Below are 23,067 nucleotides of genomic sequence, written 5' to 3'. Positions count from 1 at the left end.
CTTTTCTGGTGCTCTTTTCTGGTGCTGCTATGTGTCCTGAGGCTACGGCATGGAGTGGGCTGTTCTTGAAATGCTGCGTGGAGGTCAAAACTAGTGGGGCTCTCATCTAAATGATGGGTTCCTTCCTGTGCCAATGCAATCTACCCCCCACCCACCCACATCTAAAATTAAGCTTTTTTCTGCAATCACAGCTCAGTGGGAAAGAGTGTGGCACGTGCTCCTAAATTTAATAACCCCAACTTTACCTCTAAGTGGTTTGGCGCTATGCGCTTCTCTTACCACCTGAAGGCGGCCCTTGAGTTCTAAGGAAATGAAATAAATCTGTTCCCCAACTACAGTTCAAATGAAATAGTGACATTTCGGTTGTTGAACATGAGAGAAACAAATCAAGTTCAAGATCCACTCCTTTCCATACAATTTGTTCCCAGCTCTCCCAATCGATTGTTGCATAAAGCTCTCTCGTCTGATCCACATGTTTTAGTTTTGCTACCTAATTTCACCCAGGAGGTAGGAAAATGCCCAAAAACGAACCAGGCCTTAAGGAACTTAAGAAAACTTAAGAAGACCAAAGGGCACCGCATCTTGTTCTTACAGTTGCCAACGGAAAGCCCAGACGCAAGACATGAGCACAGCAGATTTCTTTCCCCATCTGAAATTCTCAACAACTGGTTTCAAAACAAGCTCCAAAAACTCTCAGAGGAACAGAACAAAGATGGTGAACATAATTTGTTTGCAATGCTGTGCTGTGTACCAGGTAGTATAGTCTCTGGTTAGCTATGACAGCTTCAGAAGCCTTACTTATCACTTCTTACTAGAACCTTTGAAGCAGAGATGCAAAGGACTGAGCACTCCCAATAGCTCAGCTGGTTAGAGCATGGTGCTGATAACGCCAAGGTTGCAGGCTCAATCCCTGCATGGGACAACTGCATATTCCTGCATTGCAGGGGCTTGGACTAGATAATCTTCAGGATCCCTTCCAACTCAACAGTTCTATGGAAAGCATATGCTCTTGCATGAGCTGTGGCATATCCCTCACCAAACTACATGGATGATTGAACTCAATGATCTTCAGAAGGGGTAGGCAGTTGCTAAGATAAGCAAGGTCTCTAGATGATACTTTGATGCACACACTGTATGAATATAGATTCATTCATAAAAAACAACTGGAATTGTTGTTGTTGTTGCTGTTGTTGTTTTACATCCTGCCCATCTGAGCGGCTTCCAGCGCATATAAAACATAGGGCTGCCTTCAGATGTCTTCTAAAAGTTTGAAGCTCTTCGTCTCCTTGACATCTGATGGGAGGGCGTTCCACAGGGAAGGAAATTTCTCAGTGCCCGCCATTGCTCTGTACTCACACTACATCCAGGTGAACAATGAAAAAGGAACCAAGTGTGCTCAACTCCCTGGTATCATCTGCCTCCATTCATTAAGAAAAAACAAAGAGGCCTTGGTGACCTTTGGGTAGGAGCAGCCAATTAATAGTTCCTGATGGACAGCGTTTCCTCTTCTACAGTTGTTGTGATGGGGAGGGGGAGACCGTGAGGCGCTCTGTGCTTTGAACGAGGGCAGGTCCCTGAATGACAGCTCTCTGTTCTGCCTGAGCTCATTAGTGCGGATTCAGAAAGGTAGGCTAGCGAGGTGCCAAACAGCAGGTGTTGCAGCAAAATGTCAGAGCCAGAAATAAGCAACTCTGGGAGAAGAAGAGAAGCAGAGATGAAAAGGGGAACAATCAGATAGAACCGAAAAACAGGCCAAGAAACCAAAACAATGGTCAGGAAAAGAAAAAAGAAAGAAAGAAGAGAGAAACAAATCTGTAAAGAAAAATGGTTTGCAAATGTTGTCCTCGGTTTTGCCTTGAGGTGCATAAAGCAGATCCTGAGGATTAACGGTTGATTCTGCCAAAAGGGAGACCAGGAAGGATCCAAACAGCAGGTGCTGCAGCCAAATGTCAGCGTCGAAATAAGCAAACTCTGGGAGAGGAAGAGAAGCTGAGATTAAAGGAGGCTGCTTGTGGATTAGGCCTAAGTGGAAAAGAAATAAATATATGCAGGATGAAGAAGATTCTGAAGCGTTGTGCAAACAGCTTACATGAACACAGGAAGCAGCCTTGCACAAAATCAGAGATCTGGCCCATCTAGCAGGGTACAGTGCTACCTCAGGTTAAGAACTTAATTCGTTCTGGAGGTCCGTTCTTAACCTGAAACTGTTCTTAACCTGAAGCACCACTTTAGCTAATGGGGCCTCCTGCTGCCGCTACGCCGCCGCCATGCAATTTTTGTTCTCATCCTGAAGCAAAGTTCTTAACCCGAGGTACTATTTCTGCCTTAGCGGAGTCTGTAACCTGAAGCATCTGTAACATGAAGCGTATGTAATCCAAGGTACCACTGTACTGTCAACAATGACTGGCAGTTGCTCTTCAGGACAGCTCCTAGCCCTAACTACTGTAGAAAAGCCAGGGGTTGATAACTCCCTCACACATATCCAAATGCCTCCTTTGGCGTCCCTTCCCAGTGTGAGAAGACAGAGGGGAAGAACAAGAAGAACGCAAGAAGAGCCTGCTGTTTATACAATGGCCAATGGCTCATCTAGTCCAGCATCCCGTTACAAGGGCCAACCAAATGCCCAAATGTGGGAAACCCCTAGTAGGACGTGAGCACAGGAGCACTCTTCCCTGATAGCCTCGTCCTCCATGAGTAGTTACAGATAGGTAGCCGTGTTGGTCTGCCATAGTCAAAAATAAAAAAAATCCTTCCAGTAGCACCTTAAAGACCAACTAAGTTAGTTCTTGGTATGAGCATTCATGTGCATGCACACTTCTTCAGATACACTGAAACAGAAGTTGCCAGACCCTTCTATATAGTGAGAAGGTGGGGAGGGGTATTACTCAGAAGGGTGGTGGGAATGGGAGATTGGCAGATAGCTGAGATGAGCCTGTTGACGACTCTTAACGACTGCAATAGGTCTTACAGGAAAAGGCAAGGGGTGAGAAGGTGAAGAATGGCTTAGTCATGTATAATGAGATAAGAATCCAATGTCTCTGTTCAGACCAGGTCTCTCCATGAGTAGCCACTGATAGTGCTTTTGTCCATGAAACCATGTTTTATTATGGCTTTTCTGGCAGATCTGCCAAAAGAGAGCTTGCATCCCGGCCGCAGATGTGGCCATGGTCAATGCACACATGAACAATTGCACACTCAGTAGAGATGGGGGAACAGAGAGACGTATCTGGACCAAAAAATGGAAGGAAGCGCTCCTTCCTGTTTCTTCAAATGTCTAGACTTTCTATAAAAGGGTACTTTGACAGAGGGAGAGGTAGCACTTTTCAAAAGTTAAGGAAGTTGCATTGAAGGCAAAGAGACATCTTTGTGGAACAGGTCTGGTCCTCGGGTTCACAACCCCTGCTGAGAGTCCTACCCATATATTGATGGGAAACGAATGGGAAATTGTTCTGTGTGAGCTGTGCCACACATAATGTTAGGATGCAACAGAAATTAAGGCTTTGGTTGTTCTGATAAAAATTACTCAGATTACTTGACATTCAAGGGCTTGTTTTATCTGTCATTCAGCATTATACAACTGAACCAACAGGATATTGTGCTCTGTATTCTATCACCCCTCTAGCAATATTGATTGAACTTCAGAATTAATTATCTACCCGAGTTCAAGAAATAAGACAGATGTAACAGGTACACTGAGAAAAATGAAACTTCAGGTGTGGGTGGGGTTAGTTTCGAATTTTATCAGGCACGCATGGATGTGATGCCTTAATTAGCAAATCCTTTAAAATAAGTGCTTATAGCTCTTTTTTAAACATGGGATTATCCTTCAAACACAAAAATCTATTTTGGGGTGTGAGCAGCAAGATGTGAAGAAAACTATCCTGTGTGAGAAAGAAACAGAAGAATAATGATATGCAAAACTTTTAGGAGGAAACTTTTTTAAAAGCTGGGGCTATGACAAAGCTCAGTGGATATTTTTACACACTCATCCTCTGTTTATGGTAGCAAAGAAACGAAATTCCAGGTGCAAAGCTGGTTTGGGTAAATTATAGTTATTAGAAGAACAAAACTGTGGGAAATCGTGCTTGTGCCGCTAGTGCCCTTTCTTCCGATGGGTGGAATTCAACATATCCATGTGCTCAAAATGTGATAAAAATAAGAAGTACGAGGATTAAGTGGGGCGGAGAGAAGACTTAGGGCCAAGAAGCACACCAACTAAACAGCAAACTGTCACCTTGATTTTGCTGCTTTTAGCCAACGTCTTGCAGAAGAAGCTCAATCAATATTCCTATTTTTACCAGCATTCCCTATTGTGCTAAATCAATGAGCACAACACTCATTTGTGAGCAGTCAGATAAAATAAAAGAGTGTTCTTGTAGCCCTAAATAGATCGCACAATATAACTCTGCAATACTGAGTCAAATGAGCTGCCCACCAAGCTCAGCATTATCTACATAGACTAGCAGAAGCTCCTCCAAGGTCTCAGGTCAATTTTTTTTCTCAACTCAACCAGGACATGCCAGGGATTGAACCTGGAGTCTTCTGCAAATGAGGCAGATGTCTTGCCACTGAGATACGTCCTTTCCCTGAATGTTTGAGAAGCCCCTGTCCCAGCATCCACACTGCAAGATTTTGAATCACAATAAGGCCTTTAATTTTAAATAGCATTGCTAGAGGATAAGTTCTGCAGTGAACTTGAGTTGCCCTGGCCTGTTTAGACTTACTCCCACCTAGGCAGCTGTAATACAATAAAAAACAACCCAAACCCATTTAATGGATTTTCCCCCCTCCAACCTAATTACAGTTCCACCTAAGCAAGCTTTTTCTTCTTCAAGCTCTGTTAATGAAACTTTAGCAATTACCGCTTTAAGTAATTGCATGGCATTTAGAGAAGCATTTTACAACCCATTTACATGTCATTTTCCTGGTGCTTTAAGAGTAAATTGGTGGGGGTGTTTTTGGTACGGCACTAAATAGCTTGTTAGTTATTAGTCAACAAGGTAAGGAAGAACAGCTGGGAGGTCATGTTTATGGCAATTTGGATCACATAAAGCAACAATTTGCAATTTGCAAGCCTCCAAGCTGGTACCTTCTGGATTAAGCATGGATCTTGTGATTACCCGGTAGTTGGGTGTAGAGGAGGAAGGTCATAAAGGAGAGGAATAATTTGACAAGCTTCCAGCTGAAGGAAGAAATGTGGACAACCCATTAATGGTTTCCACTTAAGCCTTGCACAAGGGATGGAATAGAGGAAGAAAAATAGGGGAACTTAGAAGAAACATAATTTTAAATAGATTCAACATAAATGGAGGAAAGCAAAAGTAGTAAGGCCTACATTATGCCATACAAGTAACAAAAATGGATGAATGACAAGAGAGAAAGAAGAGGTTTAAGACAGACTTTCAATATTGTGCCCCATCACAAATGTACTGGTGAGTTTTGATTATTTACTTTAAAGTTGTTGGGGGTGGATTTTAGAACAGAAAGGGAAGAATACAGAAAATGTGTGGGCTTTCTCCCAAATTCACTGAAATCCATGAAGGTGTACCCAATTGTGGCTAAAGTCAGATTTTGGTGTTATTCAAAGCACTGCCAAAAAAAATTGGGCACCTTGAATATTGGGATCTTACTTATACCCCGAGAGAGAGAGAGAGAGAGAGAGAGAGAGAGAGAGAGAGAGAGGGGTGGATGCTATATGGGGAGATGACTGTGGCAGGGGAACATTACAAAACTTTTTGAAGTCCGGTGTAGCAAAGAGAACTCCAGTTATATCAGCTTGTAGATCTTCCAGGAATTCCTGACAGAATTATACAGTTCAACTTCTGTCTGTTCTGCACAGTTCAAAGCACAGGAGCTGAGAAGCAAGATATTCAACAAGACTTTAACCCACTGCCAAGCAACTTGCTGGAACTCACAAGGGTCTCTTTGTCTTAGATCACCCCACCAACCGTTTCTGAACACATGGGAAATTGGGAGGTGGGGAATACCCGTCTGCAGAGGGGCAACTAAGCCGAGCTGCTTGGCAGTGCTGGATCCCAAAGTCATTCGGTCAGTTGAACCCAGGCAAATTTTCAATATGCATTGGATTCTGCACACAGCTCTCTGCTGCTCCTAACAACTAGTCTTTTTTGTCTTTAACGAGGGATTGTGTGGGGGAGCATATTTCTCGAGCTAATACTTTAAAATCCAGATAATCATTTAAAAAAAGCAAATCTGTAAGTACCCAATGTATGTTAATTGCTCGTTTTCTTCTCTTGTTGGCATGTCATCAAGAGTTTACATTAATATGCCTATAATAGGGATGAAATAAGACCTCAACAGTTATTGAAATTCCCACGTTTTATTTTGCGGAGGGGGGCAGCTCCCTGCTGAAGACCACACAGTGAAATAGTTGATGTCACAGGCTTTAAATAATAATAATAATAATCCAACAACACAATGTTGAGGTTCAGCCTTGCGATCTGTGGACAAACAGGTTAGTGCAAACATAACTCTTTTATCATTAATGGTGGTTTGTTAATCCACAGCTAGCTAGAGAAATGTAGTTTCTTCTTCTCCCACGACACAAATTTTCCCCTCTTGTGCTCAGGTCCTGCTTAAGGGTTTTCTGCAGGCATCTGGTTAGCCACAGCAAAAACAGGATGCTGGACTTGGTTGTCAATTCGCCTGTTCCACCAAGCATTCCTTATGCCCTTTATCCCTAGGGCAGATATCTCGGCTTAATAAATCGAAGAACCTGTTGCCTACACATGCAGCCACTTTGCTGTTCCTTCTGTAGTGAGAGAAAGCCAAGAAGCCACCAACTGACCAACTGAGAACCCACGGTTACCAGCTTCAGAACAAGTCAGTACATCAAACCATGGTTTGAAGTTTAATATTCTGGCTCATTCTGAAGCTGGCAATCATAGTAATGGTTAGTGACAAAACAGAAAACTTTGGTTAATTAGAGGTTTCCTAGTTCAGAATCCTGGGATGCAGGTGGTGCTGTGGTCTAAACCACTGAGGCTAGGGCTTGCCGATCAGAAGGTCAGCAGTTCGAATCCCTGTGACAGGGTGAGCTCCTGTTGCTCGGTCCCTGCTCCTGCCAACCTAGCAGTTCGAAAGCACATCAAAGTGCAAGTAGATAAATAGGTACCACTCTGGCGGGAAGGTAAACGGTGTTTCTGTGCACTGCTCTGGTTTCGCCAGAAGCGGCTTAGTCATGCTGGCCACATGACCCAGAAAAACTGTCTAGGGACAAACGTCTGCTCCCTCAGCCAGTAAAGCGAAATGAGCACTGCAACCCTAGAGTCGTTTGCGACTCGACTTAACTGTCAGGGGTCCTTTTTCCAGTTCAGAATCCTAGAATGGTTACTGATGCTGCAAAGGGAGGACCAAAGGTCCATTCATATCTCAGATTATTAAGGTGAGGAGCAATCAACTGGATGCAGCTATTGAAGGTCACCTAGCGGCTGATACACGCAAACCCACTTCCAGCAACGAACGAAGGCTGTGAAGTGACAAGTTTTCAATGCCTGGGCAAGCTGCACACTGTCAAGACTGCAAAGTGTTCCTGAAAGCAAAACAAAAAAGGGAGAGAAGCAAAGACAATTTTCTTCTCCAGTGGTTTATGAAGGTGCCATGGAGGTAAAGCACTGAACCCTCTCGTGGATGCACTGCAACACAATAATTGCTTTAGGAAGGTCAGACAAGCTGCATCCAAGAGAAAGTCCTTATTCAACAAAAACGGGAATGAGTGCGCTGGACATGCGACAGCCCAAGGAGATACACTGGCTAGGAATTTAGGGGTGTGTGGCTTCCTTCAGGAAAGCAGCTTAAAAGCCCAGAGAACCCAAGGCAGCTTTTCAGATGGAGCAATTGTACTGGAAAACATGTGCACCTACAGTGCTCTGACATCCACCAGACACATGCAGCATATAGTTCTGCATTTATTTTTGGATCAGTGTTCTACAGCCTTTAGCCCCCAAATGTTGTTGGGCTACCACTCCCATCATCCTCAGTTAGCTTTGCCAATGGTCAGGGATGATGGGAGTTGTAGTCCAACACCACCTGAGGCACCAAAGTTGAAGGACACTGTTCTAGATGCTAATGCTGACTGGTCTCCACCCTTCCCTGCTATGTTTTTATTCATTTAATACGCTTCTTTCTCACCCATTGGTGAAAGACTGGGGGTGGCATATACAATGTCACCAGGTGGTCTCCTATACTAAACATTCATTATGTCTGCACTATATAAGCGACAGAACATGTCAGGAAAGCAATAGGTATCTATCATGTTCTGAAGGGCACGTGATGATGAACCCATAGAAATTCCACTCAATGGCAGAATCTGCTGTCCAGCACAGAACTGTGCATACTACTAACTTCAGCTTTTTAATCTAAAAAAAATAAATGCACGTTTCTAGACCCTGTGACTGACAGTATCAACAGGCATTGCCCATATATGTGCAAAAGTCAGACAGGGCCTGGGCAGGACTTTCCATGGTCATGGAAAATGGGTCTCTCTCATTCTTTCATTCCTTCAGTCTATGAAAAAAAACATTCCACGTTCTATGAAATCATCAGCGATGATTTGTGTAAAAATGTTTAAAATAGTCACAAGATGCAAATGTACTATATGAATTGAGTGTTCGCAAAGTACACACATAGTGCTCTTCAACTGTTCAAAGGGCCTTTCATGCAATCTTAGTAATCTTTACGAAGAGCCCTGTAAAGTAGACTGCTTTGATTATCCTCATTTTGAGACTGGAAGACTAATGACTTAGCTTATCTGTACCCAAAGAGCTTGCCGTTCGGTTGCAATGTGAACCAACCATTTCCCATCTCACACAAGCCCAATTTGGTTAGCCAATGTTTGTTCCCTTTTTTAAGTCCACAAGTGGAATCATAACTAAGGGGCAGGGAATTCAATCAACCCAAATTCATATCCCCCCTCCTCACAACTCCCCAAATGCTATGCATTAACCACAGATGATGCTGCAGTATGCTTAGGGCTGAGTCAAGAGCTCAGGGCAGAATTTTCAAGGCAAAATATTGGAGGAGTAATTGCAGGAGAGAGGAAAACCATGTTGCAATTCCCTCCAGCTCCCACTTTCCACTGCAGCTAGTTCTGCTAGCACCCTCCCCAAAAGTTACCTATTCACAAGGGTATTTGTGGGGCAATCCTGCCCCCCAGCAGTCAGAAGACCTTGCCACCAGTAACCTCCCTTTCACACACACCACTGAAAATCCCTGATATGCCCCTGCCCATTCTCACTGACTGCAAATAGTGTGCAGAGAGGGAGATTCAAGGTTCAAGCTTTGTTTACTTGCTCATTCCTGGTCTCCAGCGCTGCCTTGAGGATACTGGCAATGATTCTAATTACATCTTCTTTCTCTTTTTAAAGACCCAAGTTGATGCTGAAGAGCAGGCCGTTTGGAACAGGAAGGGGGTGAAGCCACACTGCATCAGCATTATTGAGCCCAAACCAGAACAAGCAGCCAGTGTTTCCAGGTAACTACAATCTTTTTAGGGATGCAGGTGGCGCTGTTTGTTAAACCACAGAGCCTAGGACTTGCCAATCAGAAGGTCAGCGGTTCGAATCCCTGCGACGGAGTGAGCTCCCGTTGCTCGGTCCCTGCCCCTGCCAACCTAGCAGTTCAAAAGCACGTCAAAGTGTAAGTAGATAAATAGGTACCACTCCAGTGGGAAGGTAAACGGCGTTTCCGTGCACTGCTCTGGTTCGCCAGAAGCAGCTTAGTCATGCTGGCCACATGACCCAGAAGCTGTACACCGGCTCCCTCGGCCAATAAAGCGAGATGAGTGCCGCAACCCCAGAGTCGGCCACGACTGGACCTAACCGTCAGGGGTCCCTTTACCTTTACCTTTACAATCTTTTTAATAGCAACAAGAAGTGCCAGTTCACACGGCCAACACAGCCCCAATGGCAGCTGTCTTCTACAGCTCCACACAGGAGAGTTGCAACAAAGAATTGCTTAGCGGATCGATTCCCTAGATAGCATGAGTTTTTACAGAGTAGACAGCCCTATACTTGAGTTTCCCTCCCCAGTGGGACTGACACCATGCAAGATCTGACAGCTGCCATGAGGAAACCAAGACTCAACAACTGGCTCTGGATCCCTGCATGGTGCTATTTCTAGAATAGTTAAGTGCACAGCTTATACATGTCCCCTAGGTAGGGATTTCTTAGCTTGATTCAGTCACTACTGCTTTGGCACTGGTCCCCTCGTCCATTTACTTGGCTTTCACCAGAATTGCTAGGGGGTCATGGAAAGTTTGACCTTGCATAGATCTGCACATCCCGAGAATCAATGGGCTGTTGCAGGAGCAGGAGGGGGTTCCCTGGAGAGCGTCAAAACAGGAAGGTGCTGTCTCAGCTGCTTAGAACTAAATCTGAATCCAGGTGAATTTATGCGTAGAGGCTAAATTATAACAGTGCACTGCATCACTTTAGAGGATTCAAGCTATTTAATACACAGTCGTACCTTGGATCCTGAACGCCCCGGAACTCAAACGTTTTGGCTCCCGAATGCCGCAAACACAGAAATGATGGTTCCGGTTTGTGAACTTTTTTTGGAATCTGAACGCCCGAGGGGGCTTCCGCAGTTTCTGATTGGCTGCAGGAGCTTCCTGCAACTGATCAGAAGCCACAATTTGGTTTTGGAAGTCGAACGGACTTCTCGAACGGATTCCGTTCGACTTCCAAGGTACGACTGTACATTATCTCAGTAACCAAAAGAGCAGCCCTGTAAGGGGTGAGTATTATTATCCTACGTTGCAGGTGGGGAAACTGAAGCTTGGAGAGCCAGTGTGGTGTAGTGGTTAAGAGCGGTAGACTCGTAATCTGGGGAACCGAGTTCACGTCTCCGCTCCTCCACATGCAGCTGCTGGGTGACCTTGGGCTAGTCACACTTCAGCCCCAATCACCTCACAGAGTGTTTGTTGTGGGGGAGGGAAGGGAAAGGAGAATGTTAGCCACTTTGAGACTCCTTCGGGTAGTGATAAAGCAGGATATCAAATCCAAACTCCTCCTCCTCCTCCTCCTCCTCCTCCTCTTCTTCTTCTTCTTCTTCTTCTTCTTCTTCTTCTTCTTCTTGAAGGCAGCTTGTCTAAGGGCATAATCCAAACCCTGACCCACTCTCAGCAGGTCACTGCAAAGTGTATGCTGAGTCCAGCCACTCAGAAGGTGTGGGGCAATCAGCCCTGAGGCCAACACCAGCTCCAGGCTGATGTAGTGGTCAAGCCCAGATCAGGGCCAATGATGCCACTGTGTGCCAGCAGCGAGACCAGATGGGAAAGGCCTAAATCACAGAACTTCCAGCTGGCACACTCAGCCACTGTGCTAACCCTCGTACACAGTCACTAGCTGTAACTTTTAACCACCGAACCATAAGCCAAAACCACAGGTCTGATAGGGCCAAGCCACACATGAGATTAATTGACCTTAGGGGCTGCTGTGTCTCTTTCTTAATGAAAAGCAGGTGCTCAGGGCCACAGCATAGGGAAAAGGGAATGTGCTAAATAAATACAGAAGCAAAGGCAGATGTGCACATGGCCTGTGTAGCATAGCAATGAAAAGCAACTTCCAGGCACAGCAGCATTCAAAATTTGCCAGGCACATTTTGCACCTGGCTATCAGCCACTTGCGACCAAGTAAAGATGACCTGGCGGCAGGATAGCACCTGACATCTCCACCATCTGGAGATACATTCCTGGGGATCCCTGGATCTTGACCGTGTTCAAGCACTAGCAGCACATCCCATAGAATTCTATCTGTGATACTTTTACCTGCACAATCAGAACAAATTTCAGGAACCAAAAAGTCGTATTGAAAAATACACATGGCCCCAAAATGGCAACTAGACAATCTGTTTTGGCAACAGTAACCCTGGTTTAGGGAGCCATTTGGTGCCTGGCTTATATAGCTGAGTTTCCAACACTAATACACAGTAACATATGAAGTGGCCTCGAGGATCACGATAGCGCATGCTGAAACAGGTGAGTGCTGTGGAAAATTACCACGTGTGCTGTCATTAATTTTTTTAAAGCAAGTGCATTTGTTCTTACAAGCGTACCCAATGCTGAGGTCGTGTTTTAAGAGCTATCTGGCCTTGCCCTACATGACTGTATCCTCCAAATGAGAAAACAGATGATAGCCTTATAAGATAAGGCATACTAAAACAATTACAACACAGCGCATTACTCATTGACTAAAGATATCAAAAACCTTTTAGCGAATACTGGTTCTAACACACTGCTGTGTGTCAGTGACAAACCTTGGCTAATCCCAAATTCCCCGTGCCAACTCAGGGAACAAATTAAAGCAGCTAACTCCTAATACAGTGGTACCTCAGGTTAAGAACTTAATTCGTTCTGGAGGTCCATTCTTAACCTGAAACTGTTCTTAACCTGAAGTACCACTTTAGCTTATGGGGACTCCCGCTGCTGATGCACCGCCGCTACACGATTTCTGTTCTCATCCTGAAGCAAAGTTCTTAACCCAAGGTACTATTTCTGGGTTAGCGGAGTCTGTAACCTGAAGCGTCTGTAACCTGAAGCATCTGTAACCCGAGGTACCACTGTACTGTCTAGATACCATGTGACTTCAAGCAAAAAAAAATTCCTAGGCATTGGTTAGCAAAAATTCTAGCCCATCCGGGGCCACCGTAATATGAAGCAAATGTTTCCATAGACTTTTATGTTTCATTTAAAAAAAACATAGAGTTGGAAAGGACCCCAAGGGCCATCTAGTCCAACCCCCTGAAATGCAGGAATCTCAGCTAAAGCATCCATGACAGGTGGCCATGCAACCTATGCTTCCAAACCTCCACCAAAGGAGATTCCACAACTTCCCAAGGGAGTCCATTCTGCTGGATGCCCACCCATCTCAAGGCAATACTCTGTGCCTCCAGCGAATGCATTGGACAGGACAGACAGAAACAGCTCTCAAATTAGGAAAGGCAAGGTCTTGACCTCTCACTTCCTTGTGGGAAATGCAAACTGGTCAGCTGGAAAATGGCACACAACTTTCACACACCACTCTAGGCCTGGGCAATCCTAGTGCCCAAGCAGCGTGACTTGGAGAACAGCACTGGCCAGGAGAACAGCAGGATGGGAGATCCAGCTTCTTAACTGGTAGGGACCTTGATCAGCAGGAAACGTAAGGTTGCCCCAGAGGCCTCCCCCCATCACCACATGAAGGAGCACTTCTAGGTGAGTGCAAAGAAGAGTGGGAAGAAGTAGACATAGTTTGCAGATCACCAGCTGGCCAGATCTGCATGGGGCAACAAACCCACTTCTTATACCATAATTAACATTAACTTTTCTGCATTTCAGGTGTAGGACAAAACTAATGCTAACTATGGTATAAGAAGTGGGTTTGAAATGAATCAGCTTCATAAACCATGGTTTGAACTTTACATGTTTCAACACATCATAGTTAAAGTTAACCACATTTGTCCATGTTTGTCACAGTCTGGTTCACGGGCGATCAAAGTCCCAGCTGGGGACGTCGGGACCAGGGGCAAGATGGCGGGGTGGGAGCAGGAATGGGAGTCCAAAAGCCAGGAGTCAGAAAGCCAAGAGTCTGAGGGTCAGAGAGCCAGGAATCAAAAAGCCAAGGGTCCGAGGGTCAGGAAGAAAGGAGTCACGAAGTCAGGGGTCCGAGGATCAAGAAGCAAGGAGTCAAGGAGTCAAATGCAGGGAATGTGTTGCTGTGGCAAAGAGCTGAAGGGGAAATGCTGACCTTATATTCCTTCCCGGCTTTTGCCACCAGGTGCTGTGAGTTACCAATCGGCCTCACCTTTGTGGCCGTGCCTTGCCTCTTCAGAACAAACTTAGGAAGGCCCCAGTCCTGCAGAGTCCTATGGTCACAGGGCCTGGCTTCTGCACGCACACCTGACAATGTTGGACATAACACTAAACTGTAGTTAGTCCCCCAAAAAACAAGCAATCCTGAGCTATGGTTTAAGTGAAGGAATGGCTAATCTGTAGCCCTCCATATGTTGTTGGATGATAACTCCCATCATGGCCAATGGTCAGGAATATCAGAAATAACAGTGCAACATTTAGAAGACCAGAGGTTAGCTACTTCTGGTTTATCATCATGTCCAAACCAGGCTAAGGTTTTTACCTTTGTGTCTCATGAAAAGCTTTATCTGCCAATTCAAGCAGATCAAGCTTCTGGTAAAAGTACAGGAGAGGGTGAAATCTCTGATCAGCTGGCAATGCTATTCCTGGTGGAAGTAGAGATATTGGTCAACTCTAAGTCATCCCTAAGTCGACAGCAAATATTGTTATTTGAATTTGGAGTTCCTGGATCATCACTCCTGAACTCACATAGGCAGCAGCAGCAGCAACAAAAATCAGTGCCAAACACAATTTGGCCCTAATTGCAAGGTTTAGTCAGTCCCATAATCAGCTAAAACTATACCCGCTTCTTGTATGTGTGACTGCTGTGCTTGATCACAGAGGCATTTTCTACCAAGAAAATGACACATGAATTCAACTATAGCTGACACAGTTTCTGATTAACTTCCCTCTAGAAACAAAAACAACCGTACAAGTGTACTCAGGTATGATTATCAAGAGTTCAAGGCTAACTGGGCACACGTGTTAGATTTTTTTATCAATGAAATGTTTGCAAACTTATCAGATAAGATGCTAACATGAAATCATTTATGCTTGCGTCCGGCATGGATCTATCCCCACTGATTCCCATTTCTGCTTATTCTTGAGCATTCTTTGAAAGCTTCAGATAGGTTAGACACATAGGACCCAGGAATGCGTTTGGTCTAGAATACACTGATTCGGAGATCAGAGAAAACCAGAGAAGCACAAACTGCTTAGGGGAGAACTGAGTAGGGTGGGGGGGTGCAACTGTACAAATTTGTACAAGCAGTACAAATTGTGGGGTAACCAACCTGGCACCCCCAAAATGTTGCTGCATTGCAACTCCCATCATCTCTGACACAATTGGCCATGCTGGCTGAGGTTGATGAGAGTTGGGGTCCAACAACATCTAGAGAGCCACAGGTTGGCCAACTGTGCTGTGAAGGAAGATCAGCAATTAACACATGCATATTCGGCATATAGTATGCACTGTGCTCAGCTAAGGAATATATATATGCAGAAAAGCCAAAAATCCCACCAGCATGGGAAAACCTTTCATGGGGAGTCATCAATTCTGCTTAAAATTTAATTGCAAAATTGCTCGTATTGTATTTAAGTTGCACCACAGAGTCAAAGAGAACTTGCTTTAAAGGAGGTATGTTTGCAGCTGCAATCTCATGCTAAATGATTTGCAAAAAAAGAACTACGCACAGGCTCACATTAGTACCCTTAGGTCCATTTTCAACAGGGTTATAAAGGCCTATTATCCAGAAAGAAAACCGAGCCCTTTTTATCACCTGTGTCTGTAAGGAATCCATCCAACTTCACACCAAAAACACAAGGAGCAAATGGAAAGGAGAGCTGCCTTTTCTTGCCCATGAGAGCATTAACCAGCAGGGTCATTTAACTTTAACAGCAGGTGGGGACATTGGCTCAGCCATGCTGGAGAAAAAGAATCGACCCCAACCTAAATCTGATCCGCTGTGAAGGTTGCACCCTGCAGTGACAGTGTGTCATCACCCTAACTCCCTTTCTGCAAGGAAATGGGTTCCAAAATAACCGAAGGGCTGGTTATTTTCACACAAAATAACAGGGGGAAGCACTGGAAATCAGAGCGAGCTACAAAAGGGATCACTAGGGAAAACACTGAAATCTTACTCTCTTTCTAGAGAGAAGCATCAAAGCTATATAAAGCTCATGGTCAACTCTCCCATGAAAAGGCAGCTCTACTCATCTTTCCATCTGCTCATCATTCCAAGATCAGTTTACAGTAAGTCCTGCAAAGGATATCTTGTGAGACTGTCACTCAGACCAAATCTATAGACAATGGGGAAATGCTGCACAAATGCATACACACACACACACACACACACACTTGGGTTTCCCTTATCAGAATATCAACACCTCTGTTTGAATTCCCAAGACTTTTCCCACAAAGTAAATATTTATGTAGAGCCGGCAATTGAGCACTCAGCAGTGCAGAAAACCCACAAGGACTGCCCTGAGATTTGTTGGTGGAAAAACCCAACAGGCATATCTACAAAAAAAATTCTTTGATAGTCATGTCCCCACCACAGTAAAATCTGGAGGCTGCAATACTATGATGGGGGTCTGGGTTCTCCTACAGTGAATGCTGTTTTCAACTACCAATTTCCCAGGGTTCTCTGGGGCGTGTGAGCCATGATAGTTAAACCGATATAAAACCACAATTGGTATTTAACGTTCAGAGAGCCTTTCTATCTACTTTTCTATTAGTTTAACTCAGAGTGGTCCAAGGGCCCTCGTGGACCTTTCTGGAATCTCTTGGCAACATTTGATGCCCCCCAGAGCCCTCACGCTGCCTTCCCAAAGCCAGGTAACTGAGGCGCTGGGAAGGAGACTTGAGAACTCTGTCTGTGTCCTTCCAGCTCCTTCCCAAACCATAGTGAGCACTTTCCCAGCTGGGGGAACAAGCTGGGAGGACTCAAAGACCCTGACAGAGCATTGCGCTTCCTTTCCCAAAGCTTAACCGACTTTGGGAAGGCAGTACTGAGGGGGGAGAGTCAATTTTTTGCCTTGCTACCCAGCCCCATTAGGCAGCCAGGCATTGTGCGGCCTGCAGGTTCCACGTTGAAGTACTCTTGTGGTCCACTTGGTGTGAAAAGTTGGACCGCCCTGGTTTAACTTGTTCCCATCTCCACAAGAAAGCTCCCTGTCTAAGCTTAACCTGCCACAAGCGACTATCAGACACTGCCTAAGATCCACCCCTTGGCATATTGTGCTTACTTGAGGTCATCCTGCAGGTCACAACACATTTTGGCTTGCTAGTATAGCCTTTGGAACAGGGGCCACCAATGTTGCGCCCTCCAGGTGTGTTGGACTACAACTCCCATCATTCCAGACCATTGGCCATGCTGGATGAAACTAATGGGAGTTGTAGTCCAGGGACATCAGGAACCTTGTTGGGTAATTATTATTGTTGTTGTCATTATTTATTGAATTTATATCCTGCCCTATACCCAGGTCTCAGGGAGGTTCAGGGAATAAAATCAAAATATAAAGCCACAAAATACATAATCAAAATATCGTATTTTTCGCTCTATAAGACGCCCCAGACCACAAGACGCACCTAGTTTTTGGAGGAGGAAACAAGAAAAAAAATATTCTGAATCTCAGAAGCCAGAACAGCAAGAGGGATCGCTGCGCAGTGAAAGCAGCAACCCCTCTTGCTGTTCTGGCTTCTGTGATAGCTGCGCAGCCTGCATTCGCTCCATAAGACGCACACACATTTCCCCTTACTTGTTAGGAGGGAAAAAGTGAGTCTTATAAAGCAAAAAATACGGTAACCCTGCTTTAGGCACACTGAAAGAAATCTCAAGGGCTCAGTGGTAGACCATTTATATGCAAAAGACGCTGGTTCAATCTCCAGCAGCTTGAGGGAAAAACCCTTACCCCAAACCCTGGAGAGATCCAATCAGTGCATAGACAGTACTAAGCTGCACAGAGCAATGGTCTGACTCTGTGTAAGGCAGCTTTCTGTGTTCCACTTTGAACACCACACTCCATCTCGGGAGCAGGGGAGAAATCTGGAAGATGCAGCTATGACTCACCCACCCCACCTGGCATTCATTATTCAGAAACTGCCTTTACTCTCACTGTGACCCTTTCGGAAGGAAGGTATCAAACCCCTCTCAGCTTGGAGCATGGCACCTCCTTGTGCATGTTTTATCTGTTGTCTTTATGACTCAAGGCCTTCACAAACTTCCCAGGAACACCCACACTCACCTGAATCAATAAGCACGCAATTATTATGATTCAGACAACGATACGGCTGTCAACAAGGCTCTGTTTCCTTGGATGCCACTGCAAGTCACCATATCAAGGCTCCACTGTGCAAACTGTTGGTACTCCTTCTGTGCAGGGAGGGATGAATACTCTGACATCCCCCTTTGATCAGGGAGCCCTTTCTATTGCAGAGTGCAGATTTGTTTATTTTAAAGTGATCCTGTGTTGAATGAATGTGTTGGTCTCTGGATGCATACACAGCAAACATTTAAAGCATGTGCCTTCCCCCAAGGAAGCATCTAAAGCTTGCAGAATATGCTGGGAACTGTAGCTCTGTGGAGGCAGACTATGGTTCCCAGGCTTCTGTGTCCTGGGGTTGTAATAAGTCATTGTTTTTCCATTCTGCCCTGTATCAATCACATGCAGAGCTGTTTCCATTCCACTGTGGTTTGCCTTCTATCAAAAACTATGTTAATTGTCTCGCTGTCTGTTGTGGTGGAAACACATAACTTATATCAGTGATGTAATCAATTCTGTTAATTGCGTAAGTTGCATTGCCTTATGCTATTCCACCACATTCATTTCAACGCAAAGGGAACACAATGCAAAAAAGGAAGGAGAGACATAATCAAGTTATGCATCATTTGTGGACAGAAAGCAAAAGCAACAGTGAAAACCATTTTTGAATATCGGCTGGATTGATTTCCGTTCCAGGTATGGGCCAAATAAGCAAAGATTCCCCATTAGGAAATAACAGCATTGAGATTTTGCTGCCCTTTGCCATTTTGCGCCCACTGAATTCAAGCAGGATTATTTTTATGGGAAGAGAACCCTCACTCCCCTTACCTGCTCCATCACAACATTTCTCTAATGTGTTGAACAGTCAAATATTCCAGTTCAAGCAGCAAAAGAGAACCTCGACAACTGAGGAGCCACTGCTGAAATGACTGGATACGTTCTCTAAAAAGGAGAACAGCATTTGTCCAAAAATGTGACTGCTTCCATGCTACAACATGCTTTCTGCACACTGTGCCATACACATTATATGTCAGGTTGTTTTATTCCCAAACTCTTTGTAGAAATCAGGTCTACACACACACACACAAACACACACACACACACACACACAATTTCACTGTGACATCTACTCGCAGCATCTTAGTGCAGCGGTAAGGCAGTAATTAACCCACAAGGCTACCATCTGTGCTCAGAAAGAACACGGCAGACCAGAGGAGGTTAGTAGGTCAGAGAGGTAATTCCGGCCCCCACCTCCCAGGAACACGTGTATGATGCTCTTGCAAGAACAATCTTCCCACCTTCTTATTGCTCTTCGGAGCTGTTTTCAGAAGCTCCAGCCTTTTTTCATTCAACAGGAGCACCTTCTTACCTAAGCCACTCACAGTGATGCAGAGACTTTGCTTCTGCATTTTTCTCTTTAGCAGAACCACCCACGACCTGCAACTTGAAGAAGCCGTTTAATTAAAGACATTAGAAAACCCAATTCTGAAAGTTTAAGCTACAGAACAAAGCTGGAGACTAACAATCATTGCCTTCATTTTTATGGGTCAAGCTGAAAGAGGTATAAAAGAGGCGTTTTGTTTTCTGTGGGGTACAGATTCGTTCCACTGTTGCTTCTGACAGGTTTTACAGGGGATTGGGAACTGCTTTGGCCAGAAGTGGCAATGCAGGAAAATAAAATATATACATCTCATGCAACAACAACACCTCTCAGCACACCACTTCTGCCTCTGCTTCCAGCTTCAGTTGATCTATACAGATCATGTAGGTTTTATCTGCCACTTGAGTTGACAAATAAATCAATTTCAATTCACTAAGCACAGGCTCAGTTTGACGGAAAAGAGTAAGGACACACTCAAAAGTCAGCAGAAGCAGAGGGAGTGCTGCTTCTAAGGGCCAGGAGGGAAAAGAAGGCAGCTGAATACTCTACAACCAGACACAAGAAGTATATGTTTTAACCACAATAGCAATTATTAGTGCTGTCAGTCATTGATTCAGGTGCCTTTTGAGAACGATTAGACAACTTCATGGAAGATAGGTCTATCAATGGTCTGGTACACACTTAAAACCACATCATGGTTTGTGCAGCCAAAGTGTGGTTAGTTGAGCAATTGAACCTAGCCCAGTAGACTAGCCATAGTTTGTTTACTAGCAATTAACCATGGTTTGTTTACTGGCAACAAACCCTGATGTGAAACCACGGTTTGCTATTGGCTTACAAACCACCAGGCAAGAGCGTTGCGCTTACACCTGGAAGGCTTCATTCATTATTTTTCAAAGAAAGCTTTGGAGGCATCTTGCAAGTAACACAGAATAAACGTTAGCTCGAACTCACAGCCAAGCCACATGCCAGCAGCTTTCCTTCCATGCTGGAAGGGAATAACTGGAAATCCTTGAATTACTCCTGCCTGTAGGAGAGCCCAAAAAGTAACTGGACTCACTTTAAAGTTCTGTAAGCCTGAGTGCAAGGCCCATTTTAACAGTAGACCTTCACAAGCCACACAGCGATACTTCCCAGCTGAAGACCAGGTTAAATATGGTTTAAATAAATAAACAAGCCCCATACTTCCTACTCGAGAGAGAGGTCAATGTCATCTGCTTCTCCATTTACCAATAAGAAGATACCTAGAGGTTTAGATTTGAGCAAGGGAGTGTGTTCTCAAAATGCCTACCTTCTACTCACACAAAAATGAGGGTCATATTGTACAGCTGTAAGCAGGCAAACACAAACACACCAGTTCCCATGTGTCCAAAGTCTCTAAGTCAGCCTCTTAATAATCTGCAAAGGCATGAGACCTGACTTATAAAAGATTTTGCAGAGCAAAACAAATCCTTTTTGATTTTCAGGAATCTTGTGAATTCTCACGATGACAAAAAATAATAATACTACTACTTTGAGAAAGCACTGTTAAGCGCCACTTATTATTCTCAAAAGCGGCTTGCAGCCTCTCTCCCAAGCATCTCAACAACAGTGCGTGCAGAAGCACCCGGGTTCATTCCCTAACATCTCCAAGCAGAATCATCCAATTTGTAGCATTGGAAGGGACCACAAGAGTCATCTAGTCCAACCCCCTGCAATGCAGGAATATTTTGCCTCACGCTCAACTATGCTGAGTTAGGGATATCGCTGGAAAAGGCTTCTATCCAAGACCCTGGGGAGACAATACTGAACTTGGTGGACCAATGTTCTGACTCAAGTGTGAAGGCAGTTTCCTACTTCCCTGCGTTCTTACGTGCTACACCAATTTGCTGATGGAGCAACTGGTACGATTGGCCAGGTAGTTTCTAAGCTTTCCCACGCTTCTCAGGAGATTTGGACAGAGAATGCTTAATCCAAAAGAGTGGGGTGAGCAATGCTAGCTATCAGCTGTGTCATTTCTGAGTGCACGTAAAATCTCTTTGGCTTACAAGCAGAACTTTACTCAAGAAGGATTTTTTTTCTTCTTCTTGCCTGCTTTTGTTTTAACCTCCTTCTTCTCAGCACAGCAAATTCCTCTGACTTTTTCTGTCCCTCAGCAGTTTCACGTGAACACACACAGAGCAGAATTAGTCAAAGAATTAAGGTGGCTTAGGTAATTATAGCCACACATGCTAGCAGTTTGAGACAGGATTAGAAGAGGGAACTGCCAGTTAAGAGGTCTTCCCATGTGCTGTGAAAGTGTGGAGGGGGCTCGTTTTTTATTCAACCTTTGGGTTGGTTTCAAAGGGCTTATATCAGGCTGCAGTCTGTGTGCTGCTTTTGAACGGTGTGTTACACTGAAGCAGTTCATTGGACAGAATCACAAGCGTGCATCATAAGAGTGTGAGAACATAACAAGAACCTACTGGATCAGGCCAGTGCCTCATCCAGTCCAGCATCTCATAGTGGCCAATCAGATGCTCATGGAAAGTCTACAAGCTAGACCTGCGTTTTCCAGCAACTGGTATTCAGAAGCTTCGGACCATGAAGGCAGAACAAAACCACCATGGCTAGTGGCCACTGGTAGCCTTATCCTCCATGAATTTGGCTAATCCTCTTTTAAAACCATCCAAGTTGGTGGCCACCACTGCTTCCTGCATTTGCTTGTGCAAAAACAGTCGTATACATACAGTGGAAGTCAATTGGAATTGGTTCCAGAAGTCCGTTCTACTTCCAAAACGTTCGGAAACCCAAGCGCGGCTTCTGATTGGCTCCAGGAAGCTCCTGAAGCCAATCGGAAGCAGCGGAAGCCCCATCAGACATTTGGCTTCCAAAAATAGTTCACAAACTGGAACAGTCACTTCCAGGTTTGCGGCATTCGGGAGCCAAACGTTCAAGAACTAAGCTGTTCGAAAACCAAGGTACGACTGTATACAATACTTCCTAGTAGCAATAAAACCACTGGTCCATCAGTGACTCTCCAGGTGTCAGGCACAGTTTGTCCCCAAGTTCTGCTCTCCAGTGTATTTTTAGCTGGGTGTGTCAGGGATGGAACCTGGGACCTTCTGCATGCAAAGCGCATGCCCTACCAATGGGCTCTCCAAATCTCCTCCCAGAAAGAAAGGGAACAAGAACTGGGGCATAAGAAATGCAGGCGTGTCGCCTCTGTGGCACAGATGGGGAACCTGCGATTCTCCAAGCCAAACTCCCTTCGGCCTCGGAGAGGATGGAGAATGGTCAAGGATGATGGGAGCTGTAGTCGAGAAATGTCTAGAGGTCCACAGGTTTCCCCTTCCCTGCTCTACTAGGAAGCCACAGTTAGACTCAGAGTGGGGGCTTGCTTCCTGTGCTGAAATGAGCTGAAATCAATTCACATGGCTCAAAGGCGAACCCTTCCTCTAGAATGGCATTTCTAGTCCTACCCATTCATTGGAGAAGGCGCTATTTTCACCAAGGCCTTGTCACAAATCCCTTTTCCACACACAGGCACTCAAGTGTGCCACTGTGAACGCAGCAAGGAATACTGCAGACCTATAAATAGAAGGGGCATTATCCAGAGAGATCTAAAAATAGCAAACATATTATAATCCTTACATGACACGCATTGTCCGCTTTAATTCTACATAAACCCTGAGGCTCCCCTTAGTGTGGGTGCTCTTATAAATCTCTGTAGGTGTTGAGTTTAATTGGGTGGGTGGGAACAGGGAGCAGCATGAGGCAGAGAAAGTGGTTACGGATTTCACCATGAATATGGATCTGATGTAATGTATGGTGA

General features: G+C 44.8%; 2 protein-coding genes across 11 annotated transcripts in view; one reads left to right on the top strand and one right to left on the bottom strand.

The window, feature by feature from the left end:
• Window positions 1-23,067, bottom strand: part of SLC4A4 (solute carrier family 4 member 4) — a 193,103-nt gene that overhangs the window by 98,669 nt on the left and 71,367 nt on the right. The gene's annotated exons all lie outside the window — the stretch shown is intronic.
• LOC308594367 (uncharacterized protein) overlaps window positions 1-23,067 on the top strand; it is a 72,244-nt gene that overhangs the window by 14,183 nt on the left and 34,994 nt on the right. For 2 of the 4 annotated variants that reach the window (XR_014011389.1, XM_081207496.1), the window contains exons 3-4: window positions 9,387-9,493; window positions 15,781-15,881. Coding sequence is in view for 1 of the 4 variants with exons in the window: in XM_081207496.1 (XP_081063622.1) it covers window positions 9,387-9,493; window positions 15,781-15,881 (208 nt within the window). In the remaining 3 variants the exon portion in view is untranslated. Of the gene's footprint in view, window positions 1-9,386; window positions 9,494-15,780; window positions 19,476-23,067 lie in introns of those variants that run through there. The other 2 variants (XR_014011390.1, XR_014011388.1) reach the window with 2 other exon arrangements.

The sequence above is a fragment of the Podarcis bocagei genome (assembly GCF_964188305.1).
Source record: "Podarcis bocagei genome assembly, chromosome: 9".
In the NCBI taxonomy this organism is placed as follows: Eukaryota; Metazoa; Chordata; class Lepidosauria; order Squamata; family Lacertidae; genus Podarcis; species Podarcis bocagei.
This window is presented reverse-complemented; position numbering and strand designations above follow the sequence as displayed.